This window comes from Ochotona princeps, chromosome 6 (genome assembly GCF_030435755.1).
Source record: "Ochotona princeps isolate mOchPri1 chromosome 6, mOchPri1.hap1, whole genome shotgun sequence".
Classification (NCBI taxonomy): Eukaryota; Metazoa; Chordata; class Mammalia; order Lagomorpha; family Ochotonidae; genus Ochotona; species Ochotona princeps.
In genome coordinates, this window is record NC_080837.1 from 23,113,079 (window position 1) to 23,127,320 (window position 14,242).

Consider the following 14,242-nt stretch of genomic DNA (forward strand, 5'->3'; position numbering starts at 1 on the left):
AGCCCAATCTGTTGAGTGTTGTCCACAGTGAATACATGGGGTAGTTGTTCAGTTAGAATGAAAGCGAGAAGAAATTCATTCAATTCTCAGAAGACCTTGGGTTGGTAGGGAACCCGACTGGTGCGGACTGAAAGTCATGCTGTCCGCTTCATAGGGACCTCTTTGAGAAGTTAGGACTAAGCAAGGGTCTGTGGTACCCTTTAGGCCAGTCTCATCACTTCATCAGGGTTGAAATAACTAAATTAATTATTTTAATGATCATCTGAGGCAGCAGTGGGAGAGCTAAGATGCATTCATGACAGACTCAGGAACAGTAAGTCCTCTTTCTAAGAAGCTACCAGCAGTCTTCTGGGAGAATAGTATTAGAACTACTTCCTACTAAAGTAAGGTTGCAGTGTTTGTGTAGGCATTGATAAAATTTATCACTACAGTTGAAAATGTTCAGTGAGATCTGTCTGCTACATTCATAGGCAACTGCAGAGTATGTAGTGCGATAGGTCAGTGTCTTTTGTCTAATTGTTTATATCTGGATCAACAGAAGGGTTGGCAACCCCTTGAAGAGTTAATTCAGAACACAGAAAAAAGAAGGTCATCCGCATTCACTGAGTTATGTTACATATTTTATTTTGTTGAAAACTCATTTTTTATTGCTGTGTGTAGTGTTTGCTGCAATTCCTGAAATACTGCTAATGTTGTAATTAGAAGACATTTCTTAAAGTTTGTATTTGATAAATTTCTCCTCCATTTCTGGCATATTTCAGATTTTCTTACTTAATTGACCATAGAGTCAATAATCATACTCTATTTTATGTACACAATGTACCCATGCCAGATATTCTTATGGGAATATAAATTGTCATTTTTCTAAACAACTAAAAAATTACCTTTAAGAAGTAATATTTACAGTGGAGGAGTCTTCCAGTTTAATTGTTCTAATTAAGAATAGCTGAATTTCCTATGTAAGTTGATAAGCCCCCATTAAAAAATACAGAGCAGGAGCAGGTGTTTGTTGTAGCAGTTAAGTGGTCATTTGGAATGTCTGTATCCCATGCTGGAGTGCCAGGGTTGGAATCCCAATTCCACTCTCCCGTTCCAGCTTTCTGCTAATGTGCACCCCAGGGGCAACAGGTGGTAACTAAAGTACGTTGGAAGCCTTTGCCTTCAGCCTATCCCAGCCCCAGCTGTTAGGCATTTACGGAGTCAATCAACATCTGTCTGTTGGTCTATGTGTGTCTGTCTTGCTACCATTGAAATAAAGTGAATATATAAGTTGAAAACTAATTTTCCTAAATAGGAAATAGAAAAGTGTCTCCATATTCTGCAGCTTATGCGTTCAGAAGAAGCATATTCCATTACTCACTTTTAGGGAACAAGCATCCATAATATGGTTGTACAAATGTCTCAGTGCACATATATTCAATAAAAGTTAATCCATAGTTCAGCTAAATTCATAGTATAATGAGGTATTTAATTGTAAGGCTCTATATTCATGAGTTGAAAATTACTCTTTATTCATTAAAAACACCCAGATATAAAAGGTTGTCTCAGCTGTGCCTCAAAATAAACCCCTTTCAATCTGAACTTTTATTTTCTTAAATGAAAGGAGAAAGACAGTGAGAGAGGAAAAGGTTGTATACATGTGATTTTGTATTTCTTCTCTTAATTAATTTTTTATTAGCAGTAGAGCCAGAGAGAAGGAGAGCATGCCCATCTACTTTGCTCACTCTCCCAAGTGCCTGCAGTTGCTTGGGGCAGAGGCCAGAGCCAGTGCCAAGAACTTATCTGATCCAGATGTCTAGCCTGAGTGACAGGAGCGCAGTTCTCTAGGCCGTCATCACGGCCTCCACATTAATAAGAAGCTGGAATCTGGCGCTAGGGCTAGGAGTCAAACCCAGGCCTATGAGCTTGTCTTAACCACTGATTGGAAATTTCTGTTTTTATTTTTTCCTCTCTTTTTTGTCTCACCATAGATATGTTCTAACCTGTTGATTGAGAATGTAGCATTTAGGAAATAGTTCTAATATTCTCAACAAATGCAGTTCTTTTTAGTGGAACCTAAATGCTCTATAATCTCGTCTATTAAATAACTATACCTAAATTCATCATATTCCTAAAATGGAATATCTGAGTTCGGGTAGAGATTGTTTTCATGTCAAGTTTTTAAGCTTGTACCACAAAGCTAGAAGAATGGAGAAAATGAGTTTTTACATTATTCTGCTATATTTAAAGAACAGCGTTAACGTGAAACATGGGAAAGCAGACTGTATCTTTTTTTTTTTTTTTTTCTGGACAGAGAAGAGCACTCATTATGCTATCTCAGCCACAGAAGAGGGAGAGTTTGCACTCTGTAATCCCGTGAAGTTGACCCACGCTAGATAGCAGGGAGAGAGGCCTTCAGTTGTGGGCTCACCACCCAATAGGGATGTTGCTCTGCAGTGTTTCTCTCTTTCGTTCATTTTTTATTTTTCTTTCATTTTTCATTTGTTTCTATTTTTCTTTTTTGTTATTTATTTATTTATTGTAGTGTTCGCTTTAAAACTTAGGGTACTAGAGTTTGTGTGAGTTCTGTGTCCAAATAATCAAGAATTATCTGTATCTTTCATCTCAAAAGGGTTGTCACAAATTTGGTCTGTCATTTTCCCCCTGTTCTTGTCCACTTATCCTCCTTCTAGATCTTATACTGTAGCTCTGTTGTTTGTGATTACCCATCTACGTTCAACACCTTCCTCACAAAACATCGTGAATATCATTTCATGGGCAAAGAATTTAAATTCTGAAACTCAGCAGCAACTCGAGGAGCCATAGCCTAGGCAGTTATATCACTTTGGACTTCACCTTTCCATGCAGGTTTTCTCCATTATAAAGTTCTGATAGCAATCAGCACTTTACTGTTTTTCGCAGTTGTGAGAATGAAGTGAAAAGGATGTGAAATATATGAGTCTGTTGAAATATGTATTGTTACTTATTTCACCATTTAAAAGGCATTAAAATGTGACAATATATCCTTTACTTCATATTTATGCCAGGCAAATTAGTGGAGTTACCAAAATAACAAAGAATAAATAAATAAAACAGAGTAAAGAACTGTGACGTAACTGCACCTCCTCGTAACACCTGTGGACTGTCTTCTACCTGCTTGCTTCCTCTCAGCCTCTCTGCTCAGTGCATGAGCCATGGGTCAGCTGCACAGGCATTACCTGGAAACAAGCGGGATGCAGGCCCCCAGAGTTCATCACAGGGCTGTTGACTCAGAATCTGCATTTAAACAAGGGCTGCAAGTGCTTTGGGTGCATATTTCTGTTGGAGAAGCACCATGCAGCATGGAGAGCAGCTGCTTCTGTGCAGTAAACTGATGATCAGTGTTTTTCTTTTTTTTAAAGACTTGGTATTTTTATTGGAAAGGCAGATATATAGAGAGAAGGAGAGACAAAGAGAAAGAACTTCTATCCTCTGGCTCACTTGCTGCAGCAGCTGGAGCTGAGCCAATCCAGAACCAGGAGCCAGGAGCTTCTTCTGGATCTCCGTCGTGGATGCAGGGTCCCAAGGTTTTGGGTCATTCCCTACTGCTTTCCCAGGCCACAAGCAGGAGCTGGCTGGGAAGTGGAACAGCCAGGACACAAACTGGCCCTGATATGGGATACCAGCATGTGCAAGGCAAGGATTTAGTCAGTAGGCTATTGCGACAGGCCCCTTATGAATAGTATTTTAACTCTGAGGCTTGAAGAATATTAGAAATAATATTACTAGCCAAAAAAACCCCTGCTATTTTGTAGATGTTCCTTAATGTGAGGCTAACAGGTTGCTACTTACATATTTTAAAAGATGAATTCATCACACAGTTGGAAATGGAAACAATTAGAAAGGTATTTGACTCCTGTAGGATTGTTCCTAGGATAATCGTGATCTAGAGACTTAGTGTGTGTGGTGGGGGGTGATTCAAAGAAGGGCAAGATTAGTTTTGAAGGATTCCTGGAGTGGTGCTCATTAGAGGGCTGCCATGTACCACCATCCAGATGGCAACACAGAAACAACTAGTAAGGGCTAGGGTCTTTCCTTGTTTTTAAAATTTTCATTTTATTTGAAAATAAGGTTGATGGAGGTACACAGAGAGCTACAGAGCTAGTGAGAGAGAATGGATCAACTTTGTGTGTGGTTCACTCCTGAAATACCCACAACAACCAGGGTCTGGCCAAGCCAAAATCAGCAGCGAGGTATTCGGTCTAGGTCTCTCACATGGCTGACGAGGACTCAAGCACTTGAGCCATTATCTGTGGCGTCCCAGGATGCACATTAGCATGTGAGCAGGAAGTTGAAATCAGAAGAGGAGCCATAACTGGAGCCCTGGCACCCCGATATGGTATGTGGGCAACCCAAGCAGCATCTTAACTACTGCATGAGCCCCAGGCCTGCCCTCAATCTCTTCCAGCCAGTGCAGTTTCAGAAAGGGTTCAAGCACCAAATTGCCCTTTACCTGCTGTTCACTAATTAGAGGAACTGTAAGGACTGAAGATTGAGCCACTTTCTCTGTGCCAGTCTTTTTACCTAAATGTTCATCAGATCTGCCAAGAATTTATCCAAGAAAATTTTCATTCTCTATAGCTGTTTCTTTTGGGACACAAATATGAAACCAAATTCAGTTACTTGTGAGGTCAGTTTTTTAAGGTTTTGTCTACATTTTGTGTGTGTGTGTGTGATTTAGTAACTTTTGATATGTAATAGCACAACTAAATTCTTAAACATCCAGAATAGAGAGCTGCATTGTGAATTACAGTGCTGTACTTATACAGTTGTCTTGGGAATTTTCTCTGAATCTGTTTCCTGCAAATGCTGCTGTTCATTTTCAGTTTATCTTCCCATCTTTTCCTCAGCCCCTTTGCTCTCTATCTTGACCTCACACTCTGATTCTGTGTTGTGAGGATCTAGTTGACCCCACCATTCAGTCAGCTTACTCAAACTCTTGCCTGTTGGTGTATGTTGTTCCTTGTGTAATTCTTCCTAGAAATTCATAAATTGAAGAAGAGTTGGAACTAGTATTATTACAAAGAATTACATCTATTTAGAAAGTTCTAGAAAATGCCTTTCTACAGAATGGTAGTTAATTTGGTTTTTAAAATATTAGTTGAATTTGAATTTCTTATCATCCTATGGAGCATGTCTACATCTTAGCTAGATTTTTGGTAATAGAGATAGATTTAAAAAGTAAGGTTCTAGAGTTGCTGAACCATTCTTACTTCATTTCTTTGATTTAAAGTATATGAATAAATAAAGATGAGAGGGGCTGATTCTGTGGCATTGCAGGTAAAGCTGCAGCCTATACGGCCAGCATACTATAGGGGCCAGTTTTGTGGGCCATCTGCATCACTTCTGATGCAGCTCCCTGCTAATGTGCCTGGGAAGGTAGCAGAGGATAGTCAAGTGTTTGGGTTCCTGTGCCCACATGGGAGATCCAGGAGCTCCTCACTCCTGGCTTCATTCTCACCCAGTCCCAGCTGTTGCAGCCATTTAGGAAGTGAGCCAGCAAATGGAAGATCTTTTTCTCTCTGTCTCTCTCTCTGTATTTCTGTAACAGTGCCTTTCAAGTAAATAAAATAAATCTTTAAAAAAGGGAAGAGACAAACAGTAGGTTGGGGAAAAACTTTACAATGATAATACAAAGGCTTAAATTCCTTAATATCTCTCAGACTGTTCAGATGATTAAAGATATGAACAAACCAAAGGAAAAAGTGGAGAAAGAAAAAAACTGCAGGAGCAGAACTGAAAATGGTCAGCATGAAAATATAAGAATAAACAAATTGTCATTTTTGCAGTTATCAGATTGGCTGAATTTAAAACAGTTGAAAAATTTCAGTGTTAGTGTAAGAAATAGAATGTTGCTGGAATTATATGAATTGTTTAATTTTTCCAAAGAATGAGTTTGGCAACATATTTAAAAATGAAACACACATATATCTTAATCAAGAAATTCCACAGACATAAGAAGTCTTCAAAAATCCATGGAAAATGCACATTATGAAAAACTGCATAAATCGCATATTTTTGCACCAACATAAGCTTACTTTCTAAATCCATTTTTCCACAAAGTTTTTGAAGTTGCATCATTTATGCAGAGTTACATAAAAGGATCATCTTTGTGACAATATTTGCAACAGTCCCAGCTACAAGAAGACTTGCTATCCTTCAGGAGAGTTTATAGGACTACCATTATTGATCCAGTGGAGGAACGTGAACCATGAGAAGATGTGTTCACATATATCGAAAAAGGAGGAATAAACAGAAGCACAATATAAGGGTGAAAGTGGACATGTCCAGCACTTCTAAAGAAGCAAAAGGCCCCTTCAAAGAAGGACATTCATCCTTTGTATTTAAGAGGGACAAGGGGAATGGTGCCATGTCCCACCCATCCCCAAGGAGCACATTGTAATGCCTGGGTTCAGTTATGAAATGTATCTTAGTTTTACTCCTCACTTTTTTCCAGTTGCCAGCCTCTAAGTTTTGGGATACTTTTCCCTTTTTAAAATCAAAAAACTGTTGTACATATATTTTAGTATTTAGAAGTATTTTGAGCTTATCCTGCAGGACTTGCTAAAAAATAATTTATGGACCCAGCACAGTAGCTTAGTAGCTAAAGTCCTCACTTTGCATTCACTGGGATCCCATATCAGCATCAGTTCGTGTTCTGGCAGCTCCACTTCCCATCCAGCTCCCTGCTTGTGGCCTGGGAAAGCAGTCGACGACGGTCAAAAGCCTTGGGACCCTGCACCCACGTGGGAGTCCTGGAAGAGGCTCCTGGCTCTTAGCTTCGGATTGGTTTAGCTCTAGCTGTTGTGACCACTTGGGGAGTGAATCATCGAACAGAAGACCTTCTCTCTGTCTCTCCTTCTCTCTGTGTAACTGATTTTTCCAGTAAAAATAACATCTTTAAAAACCAATTTATTTGTGTTTTGTCTAAAAGCCAGAGAAATAAAGGGAGAAACAGAGTATCTGCTGGTTCACTCCTAGCCTACAGCTGCCAGGGCTGGGCCAGACCAAAGCCAGGAGGATACAACTCCATCTGAGTTTCCTACATGGGTCTTGAGTAATTATCCACTGTCTCCAAGGTGGATTGCAGAAAGCTGGACCTGAAGTGAAGTAGCCTTGAACTAGGTGCTCTGGTGTGGGGTGTGGGAATCCAAGCAGCTCCTCAAACTGCTGCACCAAACACCTGCCTCAAACCAGGACTTCTATTTACTTTAAATTTAGTTATGCATTTGTTCATGTTGGTGCGAGGTTCTAGACATCTCTGGGTAACCAGGAGCGGTGTCACGATGTGTCACAGGGATCCTGTGCCTCATGACATCTCTTCTAAATGTTGGGCACACCTAGTACGATGCTTCTTTATTTCATTTCTGTTTTTTATTGCCAACAAAGTTGTCCCTCTGCATTTGTTTCCTAACTTGCCCTATTAGGCAGTGACCATGTTTCTTTCTTTCAGATGGAGACTACTTTACCTTCACAAGACACGAACCTATTGGAGTGTGTGGACAGATCATCCCAGTGAGTGAATCTTCTCACACCTTGTATTTATTTTCATTTGACTAAGTTCTCTTAAAGACACATAAAACATAGTGCTCTGTGATGTGTGTTTTCCATTACTGGAGAAAAAAACCTGAGCTCATGTTGTTGACATATCTTTAACAGCCTCCCTGAAAATGCTTATTTGAACAGGTTAATAGGGTTTCAGCTCTGTTACCAGGAGTTCAGTTCTCAAGTCATGGAATTCTCATGATTAAAATAAGCAAAGCAAAGTGCAGTGTATTAATAATCTGCCCTTGGTTACGGATGTCCATTCTGCTTGTAGAAAATTAATGCTTTGTTATATTTGCTTGTTTATTTTTTAGAACTATGACTCACCATCTTTCCAGTCATATTATTTTATATGATCTTTTAATGCCATTCTTTCCCGCTGTTTCTTGTCACAAAAATCTAGATAGAAGACACTGCAGAAGACACAGAAATACAATTAGCGTCACGGTCATAATTGAAACCATGTCAGGCTGTTGTGTGTCTTGTAAAGGGAAATAGATGTAGTGCTTAGTGTTTGGATTGGAACATTAAACATTGTCCTTTTCTTTGTCTCTCACACACCCTTGGCACAATACAAAACATTCCTGAATCTTCTAACAGTGCTAGCTAATAGTTCTGGCAGGGGCTTCAAGGGGAAACTCAGATTAAACTCCTGCAATATAGACATTTTTTTCTCTTTTAAAAATATATGAGAAGAACTCAAGATAATCCTTGGTTTGGGGAGCCAAGGATTTTTTGGAAGCCTTAATATTTGTTTAAATAGTTGGTAAACTCTGACATACTGTGACATTTATCTTGGGATACAAAGGAAAAATGAGAGGTTTGGTGGAAGTTCCTCTGTTCCCACCACTCCCTCCCTGCCCACCGGGAAATCCTCTTGAGATCAGGCCAAGGGTGAGTTCTGTTATCCTGCTTGGAGGACTCATACCTGCTCTTCCTGCCTGCCCTGGACCGTCTGGGCTGCAGCCTCACGGACAGGACCAGAGCTGCTTGTCAGCCCACTCAGCTCGCTTACCACACTCCAAGATTTATATACTGTAGATGGAATTAAAACTACACTGTGGACTCCCCAGTTTATAAACAACCAAAGGGAAAAGAAATTGGGTGTTTGGTGAAGGCAAGACACTTGTATATTTTTGCAAGCTTGCCAGAGCCAGGGAGAATCCTTCAAGGGTGGCAGCTGAGGCGCTTCAGGCTGAAGCACATTGTGATCAGGGGCTGAAGCCAGGCGACCAGGAATTCTGTTTTCCCTCTTCATGAAATTATCAATGACACCCGATAGTGCTAAGACTCATGCCTAAGCTGATGACAACACAAGCGTAATATCCTGTGAAAACCAGTTGAAATTATTTCAGACTCCAGGTTCTTATAGTCTTCATTAGCTTGTTTTGCAGCATATAGGCGACACAAATTTTTCATACTCCTCAGTAGAGATACTTTATTTTTTGTAATGGTGTTTTGTGATAAAATATGTATGTGAAGAATGAATTGCTACCTTGAAATACACACTGACTCAAATATAATTTATAGCTGGAATTTCCTTTTCTAATTCTTCAGCATTAAAGAAGTTTCTCACCAGTGTGAAAATTCTGTAGAAATCCCAAATGCAGGAGAAATTGAAACCAAAGCAAATTTTTAAAAATAAAGAACAATGATGAGAAATTAAAGCAAAGCAGAGAAAAAACAAAAACTCCCTTTTTGCCCTGAGATTTCTTTTGGTGGGTAGTTAAAATACGGTGATCTGTCAAACACAGAGAAAAACGAGAACTTTTGGGGAATCCCAGTGCATATGGGACTGTGTTACATAATGCAATGTAATTAATAATAATAATAAAACAAGAAGAAAAAAAATAAATAAATATGCTAAGATTAAAAAAAAAAAAGAAAAACGAGAACTTTCTAAGACCAATGCTGTTCTGTTCTTAAGGAAGCATTACAAATCCAAACATCTATACTTTGTGGTGGATAAGATTTATATTGAGGACTAGTTTGAGAAATTTGAGAAGTCACAGCTTGAAAACAAAGTCGTGGAGGGATATTTTTCTAGCTATCAACCTTGAGTTTATGCCTTTCAGTGGAACTTCCCCCTGCTGATGTTTGCCTGGAAGATTGCTCCAGCCCTGTGCTGTGGCAATACAGTAGTCATTAAGCCAGCAGAGCAAACCCCGCTCAGCGCGCTGTACATGGGTGCTCTCATCAAAGAGGTAAGAGAAGCTGACCTGAGGTATGGCTTTGACTCCCCTTACATTTGGAACTTGCTCGAGCATGTCCCATTTAACGTGATGCATCAGCTTTCACAAGCCACATTTCCTCCACTCCTGTTTTCTTAGGCTGGCTTTCCACCTGGAGTCATCAATATTTTGCCAGGATATGGGCCAACAGCTGGGGCAGCAATAGCTTCTCACATTGGCATTGACAAGATTGCGTTCACAGGATCTACTGAGGTAGGTGCCTGAAAAGTCGTGGGTTGAGGAACAGTCCTAAAAATGGGTAGAGGAGGAAAAAGAACACTGGAAATTGTACCCCTAGCCTGGACATTGAATGGGCAATGATCACGCAGCTCACAAAGGGAACACCAGTGTTATATATGACCATTGGTGATGGGGATGCGGAGGCGCATGTTGACCATTTTACTGAGAACTTGTGATGCTGTCTGTTTAAAACCTGTCCCAGAAGCCACAGTTCTGGACACTTTGGGTCAAGAACAATAATGGAGAAGCAAATTAAGAAACTGGAAAATTGAAGTCCTGGTAAAGGAGAGGAGACACAGCTTTCCCTTTTCATTATTTCAGCAGGTTTTAAGGTGCGATCAGTGACTAAGCATGCATCATGTCATGGGAAGCCATAGGGAGCACACAGAGCAGGAACAGCAAACTTTTTTTTTTTTTTTTTTTTTTTTTTGCCAAGAAGTCAGATAGTAGATGTTGTAGAGCTTGCAGGCAATATAGTGTTCGTTGCAGCTGCCTGACTGTGCTCTTGTAGCATCAAGCAGTAATAGAGAACAAGCTGCTGAATATGGCTGTGTGTGTAAGACTTTTCAGACATGGAAATCTGAATTTCACTTAATTTTTAAAATTAATTTACTTGAAAGGCGGAGAGACAGAAAGACAGAAAAATCTTCAGTCTACTAGTTTACTTCCCAAACAGCCACAAAGGCCAGGGCTGGGCCAGCCTGAAGCTGGGAGCCTGAAATGTCATCCAAGCCTCCTGTGAGGGTAGCAGAGACTCAAGCACTGGGAACAGCTGCTGCTGCTTTCCCAGGTGCATTAGTAGGGAGTTGGAGCACAAGTGCTGAGTAACCGGGACTTGAACCAGCACTCACGTGGAGCAATAGCTTAACTTGCTGTGCCAGATTCTAGGCCCCAACATTTAAATGTTTATGGCTCACAAAATATTAATCATTTAAAAAATTATTTTCCATTTAAAAATGCACATTTGTTGTTAGCTTATAGGCTATCCTAAAACTGGCAGCAGACCACCTCTAGTCAGTGAACGGTCATGGTCTGACAGACCCCTAATGTAGAATCACAAGACTGCTAGGGAAATGTATAAAATGATACTGTAATGTCTTTCACTTAAGTAACATGATAAAAGAATTCAATTCATTGTCATAAGTAGAATCTCACAGATAACACTATCATTGGACAAAGAATGTCTGCAGGTTTAGAATTTAGTGATTCTTCATAGAAATAGAATGAACAACATTTTTAATTTAAGATATGCTATTAGCCACATTGAAAAAATACAAGAGAAACTAATTTTAGTGATTTTTATTTAAGCCACTGTTTCCAAAATATTATCATTCCATCATAAAGTCAGTACAAAAACTATTAATACAATATTTTACATTTTCTTTCATATGAGTTCTTTGGAATCTTGGATGTGTTTTTATATTATTGGGCAGTCAATTCATGCTAGCAACATTTGAAGTGTTGCATAATTCTCTGTACTTAGTGCTGTCATATCAGTTGGTACAGAGTCAATGACACTTGGTTAAAATAACTGATGTTAAGAAATTTTATAAGAGATTGATTAACAAATTTAAATGTTAAACCAGTTAGAAATGAGTTTTGTTTAAGAATTAATCTTGTTTGTTTCCAAGCATTTATTCTTGTTAAAACAGTTTTGCAGTTTAGTTATACGTGTATAAACTAAAATTGATTGTGAAAGAGAATTATTGTTGCAATGTAAATTCAGTCTAATATTTAGAGAATATTTTCTATGTAATAGATGTAAGAGAAAGTGCAGGTAGGGGTAGCAGGACAACTGCAGAAAATTGGAGGTAAATATAGATGAGAACATGCACCTGAATTGCTTAACAGATGTTTTTAAGTCCCCACTTTCCTTTAAATGAAGCTCTTGAACAGGGTTTTAGGGGTATATTCTAACCACGAAGGACAGGTGGACCCAGAGAGACCAGTTCTTACTCATGTTACAAAAGACTGGAGAATGAATATATGTATTTTTTTAAAAGTAAAATAAAACATTTTAGGTATCTTTCCTGGTCTTAACCTTCTTTGTTGGTCTTGGTTGACTCATTTAAGAGGCTTTTAGTGTATACTTTTTAAAATAAAAATTTTTAGCAAAATGAGTTGTAGTATATAAAATAGAATGTAACTCTTACAATGTCAGTACCTAAATCTCCATTATTTTTGGTAACTGCATGAACTACTCCTACATCATAATATCATGATTTGGCTAATATTCCATTAATGGACACCAAGGATTTTTGTTTTGTTTTCTTTACTGTTTTTCTTATTAGACTACTGAACCCTTGGAGATCTCAGAAATTGGTGTGTGTGTGTGTGTGTGTTTGTGTGTGTGTTAGATATTCTGTTGGATTTATTTCCAGAAGTTAAATTGCAAAATGAAAGGGTATTTATATTTCTATTTGCTTAACAAGCATACATTACATTTGCTTGATTTTTTTGTGTTAAGCATATTGAGCTTTTGTTGTAGAATCTATAAATATGAATCTTAGTTCTTTCCTTTTATCTTTTAAAAATAGAATTGTTTGCCCATAAACAACTTTTAAGTTTTATTTAGGCATGTTTTTCATTCTTTCTGGATTTCCTGACATATTTGCAAAAACCCCTTTAAAATTATATAATGGTCCATAACATTTCTTTCACTACTTTCATGAGTTTGTTTTTGTTTAAATCTTTAATCTGTTTGGAATTTGTTTTCATGTATAATGAAAGGTGGTAGCCAAATGTTTTTCATAGATGTCTGTTCATTTATTTAATGCCATTTATTAAGCCATGCATTCCTTTGCAACTCATTTGAATACAATGTAACATTACATAGTAAATTTCCATATTTTTTTTCTGTTTGATGATTTAATAATTTTATTTATCTCTTATTTGAAAAGTATCAGCCTACTTTAGTTATTGACTTTTCCAAGATGATATCTTACCTTCTTACTTGGTTTTGCCAAATCTTTTGGCATATAATTAGTATATAATCATTCTGTAGATATGGTAAAAGCATTTGATAACATATAGTACAATGCAGAAGCCTGTGTAGCAATGTTTATGGCATCATTATTTCTAAGTGCCAAAAACAATCCAAATATCCATCAAATGCTGATTTGACAAACAAATGTGGTTAACTATTCAGTGGAATATTATTCCATCACAAAAAGAAGTGAAATATTTTACAAATGCTATAACATGGATGATCCCTGAAAGCATTGTTAAGTGAAAGAAACCAATAACCAGATATTGTATATTTTACTCTAAATTACACACACATAGATAGATAGATAGATTTATAAACAGAACATGGGTTAGTGCTTGCCAGAGTCTACAGGTGAGCAGGATGTGTAGTGTGCTAATGAATATGACATTCCTTTTTGGATTGATGAAATGTCCTGAATTTAGACAATAGTAATGTTTGTGGTGGTTATACAGCTCTGTTAATATACTTTAAACCACTGAATTGCACACATGAAAAAAGTAGATTAATGCTACAGTAATTGTATCTATTAAAGTTGTTAAAATGCTGTTAAAATTGATTTTTAAAACCTCAAAGATTTAAATTTAAATACTAACAGGCAACATTGAGTATGCACTTCCTTTGTGCAAAGCACCTGCAAGTGCTTTACATTCATCATCTCATTCTCACAGCCACTAGGAGGTACCCCGTGATCAGTGTGGCCACTAAGAGTTAAACTGCCTGCCTGTGATCACATGCTTGTAAGTCATAGAGCTGAAAATCCTGCGAGCCTGTACTGCACTTCATAGTGCTACAGTGCTTCTATTGCTAATGAATATGCACCAAGAGCCAGTAAAATAATAGGTGGCACATCAAAGATATGATCTACCCATGACATATATGAGGAAACACAATTTCTCACAGGATCACGTTTTGTTGAAATCATGGTCCAAAGTATCTAATTCAGAAAAATCATAGACAATGTCCAAACTCCATTATTCTGCCCTTTTGTAAAATTCACTTTAACTTTCCAAGCATAGTTTGTTTAAAACATATATGATATATGGAAAAGCTTCTATCTTACATCCTGTGGTATAGGACAAAGTTTTAAATCCAATCTCAAATCAATTTTATAAGCATTTTTGAACATTTAAATATTAAGCACTGGGGGTGCATAAGTGAAATTGGAGGTGCAAAAGTGAAATCTTGTGGGGTTCAGCCTAGCCAAGTAAATGAATAGTAG

At 38.0% G+C, this 14,242-nt stretch overlaps 1 protein-coding gene across 1 annotated transcript in view; it reads left to right on the forward strand.

The window, feature by feature from the left end:
* The window catches only part of ALDH1A2 (aldehyde dehydrogenase 1 family member A2), a 96,157-nt gene that overhangs the window by 53,308 nt on the left and 28,607 nt on the right, over positions 1-14,242 (forward strand). Inside the window, exons 6-8 of the mRNA XM_004578046.3 lie at positions 7,472-7,533; positions 9,639-9,767; positions 9,894-10,007. Of these exons, the coding sequence (XP_004578103.1) occupies positions 7,472-7,533; positions 9,639-9,767; positions 9,894-10,007 (305 nt within the window). The remainder of the gene's footprint in view (positions 1-7,471; positions 7,534-9,638; positions 9,768-9,893; positions 10,008-14,242) is intronic.